At 37.2% G+C, this 18,776-nt stretch overlaps 3 protein-coding genes and 1 long non-coding RNA gene across 7 annotated transcripts in view; 2 read left to right on the top strand and 2 right to left on the bottom strand.

Annotated features, from left to right (window-relative positions):
* The window catches only part of LOC134236488 (uncharacterized), a 62,975-nt gene extending 61,126 nt beyond the window's left edge, over positions 1 to 1,849 (top strand). The window contains exons 12-13 of the mRNA XM_062718671.1: positions 1,513 to 1,690; positions 1,781 to 1,849. Coding sequence (XP_062574655.1) covers positions 1,513 to 1,690; positions 1,781 to 1,849 — 247 coding nt within the window. The remainder of the gene's footprint in view (positions 1 to 1,512; positions 1,691 to 1,780) is intronic.
* Positions 1,850 to 6,281: 4,432 nt separating this feature from the next.
* Positions 6,282 to 9,732, bottom strand: LOC134236499 (uncharacterized). 4 transcript variants are annotated; one of them, XR_009985622.1, is made up of 3 exons: positions 9,469 to 9,732; positions 9,160 to 9,259; positions 6,282 to 6,834 (listed from the first exon to the last, which is right to left on the bottom strand). It is a non-coding gene; the product is annotated as an uncharacterized LOC134236499 (long non-coding RNA). The 4 variants fall into 4 exon arrangements; XR_009985620.1 differs by having other exon boundaries at positions 6,282 to 6,825; XR_009985619.1 differs by lacking the exon at positions 6,282 to 6,834 and adding an exon at positions 8,004 to 8,188.
* A 9-nt stretch (positions 9,733 to 9,741) lies between these two features.
* LOC134236486 (uncharacterized) lies at positions 9,742 to 11,080 on the top strand. The gene is made up of 2 exons (XM_062718670.1): positions 9,742 to 9,869; positions 10,122 to 11,080. Exons 1-2 carry the CDS (start codon positions 9,742 to 9,744, stop codon positions 10,864 to 10,866), a joined length of 873 nt encoding a protein of 290 aa, XP_062574654.1. The 3' UTR covers positions 10,867 to 11,080.
* A 2,721-nt stretch (positions 11,081 to 13,801) lies between these two features.
* The window catches only part of LOC134236498 (ganglioside GM2 activator-like), a 5,414-nt gene continuing 439 nt past the window's right edge, over positions 13,802 to 18,776 (bottom strand). Inside the window, exons 2-4 of the mRNA XM_062718681.1 lie at positions 17,680 to 17,884; positions 14,064 to 14,241; positions 13,802 to 13,974 (exon numbers count right to left, since the gene is read on the bottom strand). Coding sequence (XP_062574665.1) covers positions 13,864 to 13,974; positions 14,064 to 14,241; positions 17,680 to 17,884 — 494 coding nt within the window. The 3' untranslated portion in view covers positions 13,802 to 13,863. The remainder of the gene's footprint in view (positions 13,975 to 14,063; positions 14,242 to 17,679; positions 17,885 to 18,776) is intronic.

The following is an 18,776-nucleotide window of genomic DNA, read 5'->3' as shown; positions in this document are numbered from 1 at the left end:
GTCGTACGTCTGTGCGTCGTGCGTTGTCCGTTAACATTTGAACATTTTCAGCTTCTTCTCTGCAACCACTGAACCAATTTCAACCAAATTTGACACAAAGCATCTATGGGTGAAGGGGAACAAAAATTGTGAATTTCATGATCCCTGCCCCCCTGGGGCCTGAGGGGTGGGGCCAAAACCACTAAAATTAGTGCAGTCTTTGAAAATCTTCTTCTTTACTCCTGGACATCAAGAGTCAAACTGTTATTAGCATGATTGTAATCAGCATTGAGTCTTCTACCAAAATTGTGAAATTCATGGCCCTGGGTTCAAGGGCTTTAGTGCTAGGGCGGGGCTAATTAATTATATAGTAAAAATGCATTATTTCTTTGAAAATCTTCTTCTCTGCTCCTAGGTATTGAATAAACTAAGTAATTACATAGTTATTATGAGCAAGGGTGCCTCTACCAAAATTGTGAACTTTATGGCCCCAGAGTCAGGGGTTCTAGTGTTAGGGCGGGGCTCTATAGATTATATAGTAAAATACATGAATTCTTTGAAAATCTTCTCCTCTGCTCCTAGGTATTAAATAAACTAAGTAAGTGCATAGTTATGATAAGCAAAGGTGCCTCTACAAAAATTGTGAACATTTTATGTGAATTTTATGGCCCCCGGGTCAGGGGTTCTGGTGTTAGGGCGGGGCTCTATTGATTATATAGTGAAAATACATGGAATCTTCGAAATTTTTTTCTCTGCTCCTAGGTATTAAATAAACTAACTAAGTATATAATAATGATGAACAAGAATGCCTCTTCCAAAATTGTGAATTTTTTGGCCCCAGGGTCGGGTTTCTGGTGTTTGGGCAGGGCTCTATTGATATTATAGTGAAAATACATGAATTCTTTGAAAATTTTCCTTTCTGCTTCTAGGTATTACGCAGGTGAACATACCTATATAGTTGTGATGAGCAAGGGTCCTAATCATCAAGAATTGTGAATTTCAAGGCCCCTGGGTCAGGGGTACCATTAAAGACGGGGAGGGGGGATTACTTATATAGTGAAAATGAATGAATTGTTTGAAATCTGCTCCTTGGTATTAATCAAATATTTTTGAAAAGCAAGGATGCCTTTTTAAAAACTGTGCAATGTGTGGATCTAGGACTATGGGTCAGGGGTTCATGTGTGAAAGGGGCACTACTGATTAGTTGACATGCATTTTTTGCTCCCCTACCCTGCCTTTGGGTATTAAGTAACCAAACTAAGCAACTGCTAAATGTATTGTTATAATGATCAATGGTGCCTCTTTCAAAATTGTGAATGCTATAGCATCTGGCTTAAAACATGAATCAAATTCAGTCACTGGAAAGTTGTTGCATAATGCTCAGGTGACCTATAAGGCCCATGGGCCTCTTGTATTGTGTTATGGTACATATCAAGAAACTGTGCATTAAATTGGAGTAAATAGATTACACATATATATAGAGAAATATTCTGTAAAAAATATTCTGTAATAATAATTCATATTCCAAATTAGCAACTACGACAACCCATGTGAGGTTTTATCTGCTTTTGCGACATCTGGAACTTGTCCACCTCAACTTGAGGCACATGGTATCCCGTGTACGTGTCCATTTAATCCATCCGACATCAATCTACCCCCATCAGTGTTCGAAGTGAAAACAATTAATGCATCCTGGTCGTGGTTTGTCACGGTTTGTATAAGTCGCTCAATTGATCTGCAGAACCGACCTTTTAAATTTCGAAAGAAAAAGTAATTGAATGCAAATTTTGTGTCAATTTAGGGGAGGTTCCGAGTTCAAGCTGAGTTGTTTTGTCGCTTTATATTGCAAAAAGGACTTTTTGTTTCGTAGTGTGAAAAAACACGCACCACAGACTGAAAATATTTTCAATTTCAGGGAAGGTTCCGAGTGCAAGCTGAGTTGATTCATGGCCATGATATAGTGGGATGCTTCCATGTCCAATTGGATATCAAAAGGATTGGAGGTCATGGATTTATCTTTGGACAAAAATAAATACAAAGATCTGCAAAAGCTGAAAAAATGTACGATTACAAAGAATTAAGGGAAAACATTTTGTTTAAGAAAAAAAATCAGCAGCAGTGTCCTCAATTTGTGGAAATTTTTAATCATTGTGAATTTGTTGATGTGATGGGACCTTTTCACAATATACAGTTCCTCTAAAGTTATCTCTACAAATGGTAATATTTTGCTAAAGAGTAAAGTTAGGGACTTGATAGAGAATAATTTTATTTAATCACAAAAGGGTCCAGTCTTGTATTACACCATATTTTAAGTAGTCCAGGCCTTAATTGTATGTCTTACTAAGTGAAAGACAAAAAAAATCAAAACACAAAAAACTATTTCGGGGGTTGAAAGTTGTTTTAAACATCTATAAAATAATTTCAATTAAACATTATTGAATGAAAAGAAGAAAGTACTATATGAACAAAAATCCGCCCAGTCCCAAAATCTTATTAAATTGTTCTAGAAACATGTCGAGAGTGACCACTTCCTATTTCATTTTGATTTTTGTTATTATCTCAAACCATTTCTTCAAGAGACCACTTCAAATATAGGTAGTTTTCGTAAGAAAATAACGCTATGATGTTATGACGTCGTCAACTTGGCGTTATCGAATTTCAACGTTTTTTAACTTTTTAATCCCGATACAGCGCCAATAAAAAAAATAATTTTGAAGTGAAAAAAAGTTATAGCTTACTCTTCCGTTCCATTTGTGGACTATTCTTAAAATGTGGAGCGAGTTCGCTGAATATAAAAATTAATTTTCTTTACTGGAAATATTGTAATGAATAGGCCTTCTTGAGTTATCGTTCATATTTATTACTTCCCTTTGGGCACATGTAAATACTGTTTATGGGAAAAAAGTACCCATTAATTACCCATAGATCTCTATACAAGCCTAATGCCCTCCCAATAATTTACTTATTCCCTTTCAAGCAAATTTCTGATATCATTTGAAAGTTCATTCTAAGCACTTATTAAAAACTTGGGGAAAAAAATATACAATGCCGCGGCGTTTATAGGTCAAATTTGCATTTATTTCCAACTTACAGCGATCAGCATTAAATGACACACTACCAAAAATATCAATCTTCACCCCCTACAATCTCCCCTGATATTTTTATATTTTCTGTAGTATTCCTACATTTCACCATTTATTTCAAACAATAATATATTTACTTTAAAATGAAACTATTTACATACCTGAATTCAGCCAATCAGGTAAAGCCTACCCATTTATTACTCTGCTTCATCTTGTTCAACCAGGAAATGATGTTAAAATCTGTGTCTTTGGTACTCTTTTTCCTATATAGAGTATGCGCTATTGGTTTTATTTTGTATGCTAATGTTGCTGATAATTCGGAGATTTCATACTTATTTAAATTGTACTAAATACAAATTAACCTTATAACAAGGATGATTGGAGATCGTTGGTGACCATTGGTGATTATAGGTAACGGCATTGGTTTACGTGTTGGTGATTTGGTGATTATGAAAACCTCAATAAAACAGCGCTATCTCAATTCTGTAAACAGATCATACCTGTATACGACAACTGGGTTCCTAATATATTCAATTTTGTTGTTAAACACCGCTGGCATCCCATGTAAATGCAAATTTTCCCCTAAAATTACCTTGAAATCAGTGGTAACTAGAAACTTCCGGTTATGGGGTTTTGGTAAAGTCACCAAACTCGGTGACGTCAACTTGCGCACTACGTCATTATTTACATTGTTGACACAAGAGAGTAAAAGCAGGCGATACGGAGTCAGAGCGGGCAGATAATCAGATAGATAGAGACAGCAAATAGACAGAGAGAGCAATTATAGCAGTAGAAGCAGAATGTAAGTTTGGGCAACAGTTATACAGACACCAAACACTTATTTAAAAAGTTACAGACATTAAAGTTTATCTATATTATACCATATACCTATACGTTGGGTGCCAGTCGATATACCCCCCCCCCCACCCCCTTTTATTTATTACCCGTATTACAAAAACGTAAGCTGCGCTAGAGTATTGATTAAATTGGATAATTCAACTTACCAACCAAGAGTTTTTCAGGGATGTAATTTTATTATTTATTGAATTAATTTAATCTCACAATAAACTCCTCTAAATTTTGAGACAGCGTCTTTATTGAAAAAACAAGTATTCTCGGGCACGTTACAATTTTTGGTGGCAAGCGGTGGGATCCTGTAAATTCCTCAGGATCCTGTGGTCGAATCTACACTTGGTTATTCTGAAATTAAATAAAACAAAGAAATCATATATAAGTAAATTCTATAAACATACGTAAAAGAAAAATCATGGCAGACTCGCCCGATCATGAAGTGCAGTTTAATTCCGTTCGAGGTGACGACGATGAGCAGTTACAAGCACACAGTGATGATGAAGAATCAAGATTAGATTTGCATATTGGTCAAGGTGATGCAATGGATGAATGCGACAGAAGATATATAGATAGAATGATGGGAGCTGATTCACCCCACACGACTGGTAGACGCCCACCTTCCATGAAACCAGAAACGTATGACGGCAGCGCCGATTGGGATGAATATTTATGTCACTTTCAAGTTTGTGCCGAATTGGGGAAATGGGTCAAGAGAGAAAAGGTTTTAACTTTGTCCGCAAGTTTAAGGGGAGCTGCGCGTACATTTTATATGAGTTTGGGGACAACAGAAAGAAATGTTTATGAAACGCTTTTGATAAAATTGGGCCAGAGATTCGGTAGTTTGAGGCAGCAGAACAGGTGGTTAGCGCGGTTCGAGTCAAGGAAACGGCAACCGGGGGAGTCAATAGCAGCTTTGGGGGATGATTTGAGACAGATGGCTCAAAAGGCGTATGTTGGACTGGACATTGTTGCTCAAAAGGCTATAGCGCTCAACCAATTATACAAGACCATTACCTTAGAAATGAAATGCCGATGTATAGATCGTAATTGCCGAACTGTATCGAAAGCAGTAGCTAGACATAATAAAAAGGTATGATAGCATCCTAGGAGACCAGACTCTGAAGAAGCCTAGTGTCCGCGTTGTGACCACTGACGCTGCTCCCAAGACAAATAATTCTCAGCTTCGAAAAATGTTTAAGGAATTGATGGACAGGATAGAGAAGCTTGAGAAAATTTTTTTCAAACAAAGCTACCTCAGATCGAACTTGTTTCCTGTGCAAAAGGCCAGACCATTTCTACAGAGAATGCCCTATGAACAAAAAGGGACAGATGCATGAAAACGATCAGAGTTACTTGCCCCCACCACATAGAACTTATATGGCCGGACGACCCAATGGACAGTTCCAGGGAAACGCAAAGCCATCCTCTCAGTAGGCCCAGAGAGGATGGAGGAAAAAGGGCCTGTTGCAGATGGTTGCAAGCATTCGGATGTGAGACTTGGATATTCTGGAGAACTTGGAATATGGGACAATGGATTTTATGTAACAGCATCAATTGGAGAAATTGTTGCTTATTTTCTCATTGACAGCGGCTCCACGTCAACGTTGCTATCTAGTCAATTTTATCAGAAGCTTAATTCAAATGAACCAATCTCATTACACTCTGTCTCCAAGAAATTAAGAGATGTAAATGGCAATGACCTTGTGATTCGTGGCAGTGCAGAAATTCCTGTAAAATTCAAAGATGCTGTATACCAGATTCCAGTACTGGTCTGTGACATTTCTCAAGACGTTATTTTAGGACAAGATTTCCTCCTGAAAAATGCCTGCAAAATAGATTACCAGAAATTGCAGATAGTTATTGGCGACGAGACCTTGAACTGTTGGACAGGTGGTAATGCTGCCATGGTATGCAGAGTACAAGTGAAAGAAACAACTACTTTACCGCCACAGTCCCAGATGATAATCCCAGTCAACATTCCCTATGCTTGCAAGTTATCTGAAACAGCCCTTGTTGAACCATCAATCGAGTTGATGGAAAAGAAAGGAGTTCTTCTCACTCCTGGAATAATTAACTCAAAATCAAATTATCAGATGGTGAATGAATTTTTCAGACAATGAAATAAAGCTGTACCCAAATACTCATCTGGGTTGTTGTAGTTCTTTAATTATAGATCCCCTCTGAATGTGACCAGCATATATGTGCTAGAGTAGTCAGCTCTGGGGAGAAAGCAGATTTTCCTGAACATCTTCAAGACCTTTTAAAGCGCAGTTCGGTTCATCTGACGACAGAAGAAACCAAGCAGTTAGAGCAGTTGCTATTCAAATATGAAGGTGTCTTTTCTAAAAACAATCAAGATACTGGCAGTACAGATAGAGTGGTGCACAGAATTGAAACCGGTAATGCCCCTCCAATTAGAACACAACCCCGCAGGTTACCAATAGGTAAAAAGAAAACTGAACAGGAAGAAGTAAAGAAAATGCTTGATAATGGCATCATGGAGCCTTCTAGGAGTGCTTGGTCCAGTGCAATTGTACTTGCTCCCAAAAAGGATGGTTCGACTCGTTTTTGCGTGGACTACAGAAAATTAAACGAAATTACAATTAAGGATGCCTATCCCTTACCCCGAGTGGATGATTGTCTAGATTCCTTATCCAATTCAAAATGGTTTAGTTCTATGGATCTAAATTCTGGCTTTTGGCAATTCGTTATGGCAGAGGAACACAAGGAGAAGACTGCTTTTTCCACAAGCCTTGGTCTATTTCATTTCAAGGTCATGCCGTTTGGTCTATGCAACAGTCCAAGCACTCTTAGTCGCCTCTTGGAAGATGTATAACGGAGGTTGCAGTGGGAAGAATGTTTACTGTACATGGATGACATTATTGTACCAGGTTCCACCTTTGCTGAGGCACTACAAAGACTGGAAAATATTTTTGAAAGGCTGAGAGATGCCAACTTAAAACTGAAACCATCAAAATGCAATCTTTTTCAAAAATCAGTTAAATTTTTGCGACATGTGGTGTCCGAGGAAGGGGTTCAAACTGATCCAGACAAAACAGAGGTTATCAAAAAGTGGCCAGTTCTAAAAACAGCAAAAGATGTTAGGTCATTTATAGGACTTTGCTCCTATTATAGAAGATTTGTACCTGGGTTTGCCAGCACTTCTAGACCATTACACAAGCTTTGCGGGAAAAATTCCAAATTTATTTGGACAGATGACTGTCAACAGGCTTTCGACTCTCTTAAAACAGCATTAATGACCCCACCTGTATTAGCTTACCCGATTCCTGGAAAAACATTTATCCTTGATACTGATGCCTCTGACCGTGCAACAGGTGCTGTTCTATCTCAACTACATGACGATGGAGAACATGTCATTGCCTACATGAGTAAAACTATGAATAAGTATGAGCAATCATATTGCATAACCAGAAAGGAATTATTAGCAGTTGTAAATGCCCTGAAACATTTCCATTCTTACTTGTATGGTCAAAAAGTACTTACCAGCACCGAATCCACCAAGGAATCGTAAAAATCCCACAGGACAAATGGCTAGGTGGTTGCAAGAAGTTGAGAACTATGATCTAACAGTCACCCACAGACCAGGTAGAAAACATACAAACGCTGATGCCATGTCAAGGAACCCCTGCAAGGTTTGCGTCAGGCAGGACAAGGAGCCAGAACCGGAAATACTACCCAAACAATTAACAGATGGCACTGTTCGAGTTATCACTATAGGACAAACAAAAATAAACTATCCAGATACCAATCTAAGGGAAGTTTAATTTCTATTAGAGGGTTGGGAGCCAAACACTATTAGGCAAAAACAACGAGAGGATTGCAATATAGGACCAATTTTAATAGCCAAGGAAGATGGTGACAGACCCCCTGGAAATCTATTTCTAACCAGTCTGAGTTTTGAAGACCTTGTGACGTCACTGGGACAGGTTGTAGGTAATTTCCGGTTTTTTATATCGTAGATGGTGTCTCTTCTATAGACCAACTTGTTGTTCCAGAATCACTACAAAAACAAGTACTTCACCATTATCACGATATACCATCTGCGGGACATCTTGGTGCTGAGAAAACACTAGAAAGAATAAAACAAGGATTTTACTGGCCTTCTATGAAAGACTATGTTCAAGATTACTGCTATTCCTGTGACCACTGCGCAGCCCGCAAACAGTCGTCAAAGAAAAACCATGCCCCACTCGGATCTTATCATGTAGGAGAACCAATGGAGAGAGTTGCTGTGGATATTCTTGGTCCCTTACCTGTAACCAAACAAAGAAATAAATACATACTAGTTATGGTTGACTGTTTTTCAAAATGGACAGAAGCTGTAGCTCTTCCCAATCAAGAAGCAAATACTGTAGCAAAGGCTTTTGTTGATACCTTTGTTTGTTGTTTCGGCACCCCATTACAATTGCATTCAGATCAGGTTCGGAACTTTGAATCCAATGTTTTTCAAGAAATGTGCGATCTGCTGCAAATTGACAAGACTCGAACAACTAGTTATCACCCTCAATCAAATGGGAATGTAGAAAGATTTAACCGAACTTTAGGTGACATGCTTTCTATATTTTGTAACAAGAACCAAGATCAATGGGACCAATTTCTGCCCCAAGTTTTTATGGCTTACCGAGCCTCTGTACAATCTACATGTAGTACTGGACAGACACCAAATGTCATGATGATGGGTAGGGAGTTAACCATTCCTATGAGAGCTATTATAAGGGAACCTGTACCTGGAAGTAGCAGCTCTTCAGATGAAGAAAATTACATCACAAAATTTAAAAAGAAACTCTGTCAAATACATAATCTTGGAAAGGAAAAGCTGAAACAAAGTGCCTTATACCAAAAGAAACAGTATGATGTGAAATCAAAAAGGAAAGTTTACAAAGAGGGACAAGCTTTTTGGCTCCATGACACTACAAGGAAAAAGGGAGTTTCTCAAAAATTGTCTTTCAGATGGAAAGGGCCATATGTGGTTATTAAGAAAATTGATGACTTGACTTATCTCGTTAGAAGATCCAAAAATTCAATGTCACTCTGTTGTAAAATTTAATTTATCAGGTGGGCCTGATCAACCTGCATGATAGATTAAAGAGTGTGAGGAGATTATTACGGTATTATTACGGTATTTTTCTATTTTTTATTTTGGTTCAAAAGAAGAGGAACTGAGGTATGATAGACCAGTCAGCAGCCTGAATTTTAACCGAGATGCAGCTATTCTAAATTATACCTTTTTAAATAAATAAATGCTGATCCTGTTCCTGGCCTTGTACCTGATCCAATGTTTTTTTGAGTCCCCACCAGACTGGCAGCCAACAGATATTGGTTAGCTGAAATTTGAACACAAGAGACATGACAAAGATATAGAACAAAGAATCCTGAAAAAAAATATTATGACTAAAGTTAGTTATGATATCACTTATAATTTATCATATGTCACTTGAAAAAAAATTAAATAGTAAGTTTCATTGATTGTAGGTGGGACTGTAGACTTTGTGAAAAGTCGTATCCATCCAGGAAGCAGATGATGAGGCATTACCAGGATGTTCATGGAGATGTTATAAGGTGCAATTCCTGCAGTTATGAACTACCAGGTTCCAGGAAGTATTTGATGACGAAGCACTTTCAGCAACACCATCCAGGCGAAAAAATCTGCTACAAGATTCACGCCAGAAAGGAACAGCGAGATTCCTACAGTCTGTCTTTTCCCTACAAAACAAGGAAAATATCGAAATATCCCTCTTCAAAGAAATCCACAGCACAAAGCCGCAATTCTAAACCAGAGAAACCAGTGAGTAAAGATAAGAATGAAATGAAAGATGTCTCACCTTTGAGGAGTCCCTCGGTGTCAATTTCCCTCCATGGAAGTCCACCTCTTGTCAACCTGTACGGACTAGATGACATTGATGTTTCATTTGAGCCCCCCAGAAAAGTTGTAAGGTCCAGCCCTCCAGTGAGTCACCCTCCTCCTGTGAGCCAGCTTCCTCCAGTGAGTCACCCTCCTCCTGTGAGCCAGCTTCCTCCAGTGAGTCAACCTCCTCCTGTGAGCCAGCTTCCTCCAGTGAGTCACCCTCCTCCTGTGAGCCAGCTTCCTCCAGTGAGTCACCCTCCTCCTGTGAGCCAGCTTCCTCCAGTGAGTCAACCTCCTCCTGTGAGCCAGCTTCCTCCAGTGAGTCAACCTCCTCCTGTGAGCCAGCTTCCTCCAGTGAGTCACCCTCCTCCTGTGAGCCAGCTTCCACCAGTCCCTGTGAGCCAGCTCCCACCAGTCTCTGTGAGCCAGCTTCCACCAGTCTCTGTGAGCCAGCTTCCACCAGTCTCTGTTAGCCAGCTTCCACCAGTCCCTGTGAGCCAGCTCCCACCAGTTGGTATTCCTCCTCCTGTGAGCCAGCCTCCTTCAGTCAGTCACCCACCTACTGTGAGCCATGACCTTTATCCTAAGTCAACTCTTTTTCCAGGAAGGAGTGCTCCTGCAGCCACCATTGTGCCGACCACGACTCAGACTGGCGTTCCACCAGAAAGCCTCAACTTTCCTGACGAACTGGTGATGAACCCTGCTGCGGCTTCTACGACAGCCATGTCTCCGACCAGTTCTTTTATGGCTAGCTTGGGAGCTGAGTTTCCTCTGATCTCACCCTTGAAGGAGTCTGTGCTTGTCCCTGTTGTGTCCTCTGAGCATCCAACATCTTCGGCACCTGTGGAAACGTGTCCTCCTGCATCAGATTATATCTTGCACACTTGCCAGGGTTCAGATCTGAATAAGTCATCACTTGATCTCTCCCATAATCCAAGACTTTTCTTTGTCGGTGTCCCGAGTGGCCTTAACAACACCTATGTAGACAACATGCTGAGTAGAGCCAACAGAGAGGCACGGAGATCGGCGGGACGGTCACTTACTTCGATCCCTGCATCTGTGTGTAATATCTCCAAGAGAGATTAAATTCGATTCCCTGATGGCCGCACATACTATTTAACGAGTACCATTTGCCCCGACCCGTATTACCGGATGACCATGGAAGCTTCCACACAAACCGACGAGTCTGACATTCGCCCTCCTACACCCAGGAAATGTGATGCCTCAACTCAGGTTACCACCAGGCAGACCTTCACTTTGGAGTGATTGTGAACTGTGACTTTCTTAAATATATGATAAATAGACAATTTTGGAGCATAACAAAGATCTGAAATAAAAATTAAACTCAAGTCGTTAAAAATACCAAGATTAGATATATTTGCATTTTATAAACATGATGACACATAAGTCTGCATTAAAGAATGCAAATAACGTGTAATTTAATAATGCTGAAAATCCTAATATATAAAGGGTGGATTAATAATTTAACACAACTTGTCAGAGGGGGAATTTACAATGCTAATTATTAAACAAAAAAAACTCTTTTGAATGCTTTTAAATAGATCCATATAGGCGTCGGAACCGGGCGGGCCTCACTTTTTTTTTTCCAAAGATGGACTTAGTATAGACATCAGACACTGCTGCGTAGGTTTAGCCCCCCTCCCCATCAGATTGCCCTTGATGGCAAATAAGGGCGTCTTCGCACGAGTGAGGGTTTTTTACTGTTCATCATAAGTAATGCAGCAAAATTTCAAAAAATAAACTCCCCAATTTTACCCGCAACGATGCTAAGGCTACTTGAAAATGGCTTATGTACGCATTTCCAGTGCTCTAGCTGGAAAATTTCACTGTAAATGTGATGGAGAATTGCTGATACGAAATTTCACTACATTACGCCTCAGCAGGTTCTTACGTATCATATGCATTAAGGACAGTCCTTGTACCGGAAGTCCAAAGGTGGTACACTGCTCTAAGTTAGAGAAAATTCGACCTAATCATCTGAAAAAGGGGCATTTAAAAATGCCAAAGAATATGTCCTTCGCTCAGATCTCGATATTAATAAACTTATTGTATCGTAGAAATTGAGCTGCAACTGTTGTTTAGGACAGTCTTGAATGTTTTACTTGTATGTCTGGGAGGGGGGTGTTTTAACAGTCATATGGTACTTAGTAAAGTTAAAAGATAAACATTTAACATTTTTATTAAATCGCTGATCTTCTGAAAAGTGAGTTTTTCCTTACTTTATTTGCTTTTAGAACTCATAAGATAAAAAAATCAAACATTTGTAGATTACTGCTTGTTGCGTTTCTTTTGCGTGTCAGTATATTTAATAGTCTCTTTTTCCCCAGACTCTCGCTCTCGAGACTTTGCCCGAGCGAGAGTCTGGTCTGATTCCTATTTATTTTTTGTAACCAGTAGAGGTCGCTAAACCGGCGAACAAGATGGCGACTCCCATGAAAATACATGTGAGAATTTACTTTTTAAACAAAGATATGTGCGTTTTTTGTTCCTTATAAAGCAGACAAAGGTATTTTATTATAAAACCAGATAAAAGTAAAGGCGCAGCCTTTGACTTTTTAAAGAATACAGAGCTTACCATCGAAGAGAATGTATCAGCCAATGAAAATCCATACCGATTTCTCGGTAAGCCTCGATTTGAAATTACAAAAATTAAATAGGAATCAGACCAGACTCTCGCTCGGGCAAAGTCTCGAGAGCGAGAGTCTGGGGTAAACGAGACTATATATTTAAGCCATATAACATGGTTATTTTGGGGTTTTTTCTTTTTAATCACGAACCCAAAAATATACTCAATTTTGTTATTTATATATTTATTTATTTTACAAAGAATTCTTCAAATTCTCTTAGAGAATGTATACTACCACATTCTGGAGCAATTGTTCAATGGTTCCTTTTTCCATTTGACCCCCCGTGGAGATCCGGGTTAGAATAGGTCCTCAGTACCCCTTTGCTTGTCGTAAAAATCGACAAAATGGGGCTGTCCTTCGGATGAGACCGTATAAAACGACCGAGGCCCCATGTCACAGCAGGTGTGGCACAATAAAGATCCCTCCCTGCTCAAAGGCCGTAAGTGCCGAGCAAAGGGCTAAATTTGCAGCCTTTCACAGGCAATGGTGACGTCTCCATATCAGTGAATTATCTGGAGAGGGACGTTAAACAGTATACAATCACTCAATCTTCCATTTGACAAAATGTACTATGCTTCTTGTCTGTGATTTTGAATTTTGTTAAAAATTAAATCCTGAAACAGTTACAATTATATGTAACTTTAAAAGACTATTTTAAAAAATCCTTTTTTTGTCATTCGTTTCAAACATTTCATTCTACTTTCTCATACCCGTAGGTTCTGTGCTGTTTTGACTGAGAAGATCATAAAATTAACTTGATTTTGATACATTTTAGAATTTCCTATATATATAACGAGGTTTTGTTTATATATTTTCGCATTTCTCTTTATATAATAAATATTTCAATTTTTTCTTCATCTTTATTTGAGTTATATTACTTGAGTTTGAGAATGTTACTTATAGTAGAACTGAATATATGCACTAAAAAGGTTTTAACGTAGTTTATCCAGTTGTTCTTGAAATTGAAAGACGCGATCTTGAAATTGAAGTTATCTAAAAAAATTAAAATGAGTTCACATTTATTTTTTTCAAATAATTTCAATTTCATACGTCTGTGCTTTAATCCGCTTAAAAAAGGGGAAATTATAAAAAAAAAATTGTGTGACAAACGAATATTCGACACTTGTTTGACTTATAAAAAATAAGATATTTGATTAAATCAAGAATTTGCATTTGTTCATTAAAACATTACGTAATTTTTTGTTTTCAAAAGTAGAAAACTAGAGTTTAAAAGAAAATCTTCAAATCATTTGTTTTGTTTTCGTAATTTAACAAAGGAACATGATATATATATATTACTTAAGCAAAACTATAGCTTTTTATGATATTTTATGAGAAAAATTAATTAAAGTGATGTACTCTGAGAGTGTATAAGCTTTAATCATAAATTAAGCTTTCATGCTTCGTCATCACATAGTTCACTTTTCAGTTTTTTTTATCCAAAGATAAATCCATGACCTCCAGTCCTTTTGATATCCATTTCGACATGGAAGCAGCCAACGATATCATGACCATGAATCATCTCAGCTTGAACTCGGAACTTCCCCTAAATTGACACAATATTTGCATTCAATTACATTTACTTTAGAAATTTGAAGGGTCTATTCTGCAAATAATTGAGCGACTTATACAAACCGTCGCCAGCCACGACCAGGCTGCATTAATTGTTTTCACTTCGAACACTGATGGGGGTAGATTGATGTCGGATGGATTAAATGGACACGTACACGGGAGACCATGTGCTTCAAGTTGAGGTGGACAAGTGCCTGATGTCGCAAAAGCAGATAAAAACTCACATGGGTTGTCGTAGTTGCTGTTTAGAATAGAGAAAATATCTACATTGTAAAGTTATGCATAAATGTCTGTTGTGTGGAATATTTTGTTAAATATAGTATTAAGATGAATTTGCTTCTTCACGTTCCATTTAGGGTGTCTACTCCATATAAATGCAACGGATAGTACAAATTTGATATTAAAGGATTAAAAATTGAAATTACTCTTAAGGGGGATGTACGGCCACTTTTAGTGCAGTGAGAGCAAAATGTAAACATTTCTTCAAATGGCTAAAATACATTATATTTTGATCAAATTTTAAGTCTTTTTGATAAAGATACAATAAATATGCATAACCGAATGCATGTTGTGCATATATAATCTATACTTTTGCAGAAAAATGCTTTTGATATGCTCCTTAGAACTGCGCAGCTACAGAATTCAGCAGAGCCTTAAAAAATCCAAAAAAAATATGCAAACTGTGCATTAATGTTCTCTCTACAACCATTTGTTGAGAAAATGTCTAAATTTTGCACTTTTAAATGATAAATTCAAGTTCAAAACAAGGTACCATTATCTTCAAAAAGAGTGTAAATAACCATGAAAGTAGTTCATGGATAGCAGCACGTGGTCTATTTTTAGCACAGAATCTTGTTTTCCAGACCTCTTCTTAATATGGAGGGGCATAACAATCTTTAAATGTAGAAGAGAATATTACAGTTGCAAAATATTTCAAATAATATGAACACTTTTAAAAGAGGAAAGGTGTTATAGTGTGGCTTGAAGTAATTTATTTAGTATTATTATCGAACAGTTGTTATATACATGTAGTTTACGTATTGATATAAAAAAAATTTAAACTCTTTGATTCCAGGTAAGGAAAAATGAGCACCATCAAAGTTAAAAATTAAGAGTTTGTAAGTTTGCCACAGATAAATTATATTATCTATTAATTTAATTATCTACAATAAAACACAAAGAAATTAGACACATAAAATTGATACGAATGACCTTGTTTTAGTACCTACTAGTACGAAGCGTTATCAAAAATTTCGCGAAATATCTCTATATCTACAAAACCACAGTTCAGATTAGATAGCCAAACACAAGTTCTATAAATAGCATATGCTGAAGTTTTGATCCTTGTTTGTGATGTCACAATCTGAAAATGACGTCATTATTCAGGTACTTTTGACGAAAAATGGTTGTCTCAGTGGAACTCGTTCAACAATTATGGCACATGTATATCTTAGAAATGCCTTTGAAGTAGCGTATAAGAATTTGTTCATGTGAAGCAGTTTATTAAATGGCTTCCTATAATTTCAATCAATGATTGGATATCGTTTTAGTGAAGGAAGGTAGATGGTTAAATATGATACTTGTTACGTTGCCCGGTGAAAGCAAGTTTGAAAAGGGATGTGTTTTTAATAAAGCAATATGCTATCAAAGACCTTCAATTAAAATTTTACACTTTGAAAAATACTTGAATATTTCAACAATAATATAAATATAAAATACCTAAGATATTGTTTACTTTTTGATCACCCCTCGTATACTGTGTCAAATAAACATGCATTTATAATTTTCATTACAGAGGAGCAACAGTTGAAAAGGCATGAAATCATTCAGAGTGGGTTAGGAGATTTAATGAAGAATTTTTTTTTTCTATTTGCCCATATTTTCAAAATTACAATTGTACAACTTTAGTAAAGAGAAAAAATCAACCTATAAACATCTTTAAAATGATGTTTGGTGGTCCTCCCAACTCAGGGAAAAATTATTGGGTCCGTATTTATAGGTGAGAAAAAAATCCTTAAAATTTAAACAGAATTGTTGACGGAAGAAAAAGAAAAAAATATCGTGTAATGGAATGTTACAAAAATGAGTCGGGCCATTTCTAGGCAGTAGATCGGGAGAGAGGGCAACCAAATATTTTCATAACAAGTGGTATTATAAGGCTAGTACATGTTCCATCACATACTTAGTAATGCAATTTTTTTTTAATCTTTGACACTATTTTGAAAAACAAACAGGATTTTCAGGGGAGGGGGTTAGCACTCACTTTTTTTTGCGATGATAGACATAGCATATGCAATGGACCTTTCTTTGCAAACATTGTGCTCGCTTCTAAATTTCATAGAAACCACTCATTACATTTATCAAGCTTTGTATGTTCAATGAGCGAGAGCTTACAACGTTGTCAACATAATGAGACATGATGCGTTTTTGTGTCCAAACATGACCCCATACAATGTATGGGTCATTGCAAACATTCTAGCTATTTATGTGAGGTGCCTGAAGGATATCCTATAACTGCCTATTTTTTCTATCTAACTTCTAAACAAAATAGACATATGTACCAACTTTTCGAATGTAAGACATGTAATTACAATTTATTTTTCATGCACTGCATATTGTTTAACATTTTCAAATTAAATGCTAAACATCCTCCTTGCAGTGCCCCATTTGAAAATAACTTCTATCGCCTCAGAAAAAAGACCCACCGTAAACACATATGTTTAGGACATTTTTATCTTTTTTTCTTGAGTTTTAAAGAAACCAACAAATTATCAAGACTTGTTCCATAAAAATTAAATATAATCATGGTAATAAACGGATTTATCCACAGCAGATATATGCACATGCCAACCATGTGCTTAGTGGAATAATATTAACGAGGAATTTCGAGTTGTAAACAGAACAGTTTTTCACGATTTGCTGGAGTGAGGTTAAAATCGCGTTTTTTCATTAATCAGACGATGCGATGCAACAAATAAAAGTAGTAAGTAATATAACCTAATGATTATTACTTAGAAATTTCTTGTCTTGATGTTATTATGGTCGCATTTATTCTAAAATCATTGTTATTCGAACTCTGTGTGACAGAGGAATGGCGGACGAAATAAACACATGGCCTCAGGAAGACACCCATATGAAAAATCAAATTTTCAAGAATTATGGATAATGACAAGAAAAAAACGAAACAAATGGTTGTAGCCATATTATCAATGAATCAAACTAACTCCATTTTCAATGCATTTTTCATCTCATGAATGCTGTAGCTGCGCAGTTCTAACATGGTTAATTTTCTTCTAATTAAGACAAAATAAACTTAATTGTTTACTAATTTTGGTCTCTAACAGTAGGTAATTAGTGCATTAGCACTTTGAGTAACTTTAGGCTAGTTTAGTAGAGTATTAAGCGCATTCTTGGTATTTCTTAGTTTACACCAGACTAGATCCAATATGGCTTGTACATCCCCCTTAAAGCTTAAAGCTTTTTTTTTATTGATTCCTTTTCAAACTACAGTTATATACAATTAAAAATAGTTTTGCTTTAGAACAGAAAGGTAAGAAATACTGTTTTGTCATCTTAAAAAGTTGTTTTTTTTTTATAAAAAAAAATTGCCATTTCATATTACTGAATATCTGGATATCATAAATTAATAAAAAAAAAATAGATGCTTGTGATATCATACCAAGATCCTACGTTACTGTTACAGGGAACCTTTGTCCATACTCCTAGGAGATATTTGTCCATGTGAACTACCATTCTAACATCTTTACCAAAGTTATGATGAACTGATCCTCGTACACCGATTGTGATGTTTCCAGGAATCACCACAGGAGACGGCGACACGGACACAGATGTAAACGTCACATACGGATGGGCAGTAGTGGGGGCTTAAAATGAAAAATATAGAAAAACATTGTATACATTACCTCGGGATACAACTTACCGGTGTTCTGGAAGGATTTTCCAAAAATACTTACTTAGGCTTTTGTTTTTAAATAAAACTATAGGAAATCATAGCAATTTCTAGTTTACCCGAAGAAAAACCATACTCTCTTACATCCTAGTCGCCCGCGTGGCGCAGTGGTTAGAGCGTCTGCTCTAGAGTCGCGAAGTATGGAGTCAATCCTTACGTCGCGGGTTCGAATCACACTGCGGGACGTGGAGACCGGTCCTTCGGATGAGACCGTATTAACCGAGGCCCTGTGTCGCAGTAGGTGCTGGCACGAAAAAGATCCCTCACTGCTCAAAGGCCCTGAGTGCCGAGCATAGGACAAAATTTGTAGCCTCCCACCGGCAAGTGGTGGCGTCTCCATATGAGTGAAAAATTCTCGAGAGGTACGTTAAACAACATACAATCAATCAATCAATCAATCTTACATCCTAACTTCGCACCAATTTCTCGAAGTGACTGACCAACAATTTGATGAAACAAAAATTTCAACTCTCATTTTAAAATTCACAAATTTTGTTGTCGATACAATGTTAGCAAATACAATCAATAATTCATTCAAATGCTGATTGACGAAAGGGGGTCTCATTTCTCTTAGCACCTATCTTATCTTTGATGTTTTAAAGTTCGTGCTTCTCTCCGCTCATTGTTTGAATGGACTTTTGAACTTGGGAATTTTTCCTTTTTCCAATATTTCACTTATTTACTTATTTAATATATGGAAATTTTTAATTCAAAATGGCTGCGTTCGCTTTGCACATTTGAAGGATTTTTTATGTTGAACTTTGTTTGTTGTCTTGACCTTTTCGTGTTAGGAGCTACATGCAGGT

The sequence above is a fragment of the Saccostrea cucullata genome, unplaced genomic scaffold (genome assembly GCF_032062105.1).
Source record: "Saccostrea cucullata isolate Sc308-1 unplaced genomic scaffold, CSIRO_AGI_Scuc_v1 ctg424, whole genome shotgun sequence".
NCBI classification, from domain to species: Eukaryota; Metazoa; Mollusca; class Bivalvia; order Ostreida; family Ostreidae; genus Saccostrea; species Saccostrea cuccullata.
The sequence above is the reverse complement of the archived record's forward strand: the minus strand, read 5'-3'. Positions and strand labels throughout refer to the sequence as shown.

Excerpts from the sequence above, each read along its gene's own strand:
- LOC134236486 (XM_062718670.1), top strand. The coding sequence starts at position 9,742 with ATGAAAGATGTCTCACCTTTGAGGAGTCCCTCGGTGTCAATTTCCCTC. Across the intron at positions 9,870-10,121 it reads CCCCCCAGAAAAGTTGTAAG|CCAGCTTCCTCCAGTGAGTC; the intron begins GTCCAGCCCTCC and ends TCCTCCTGTGAG.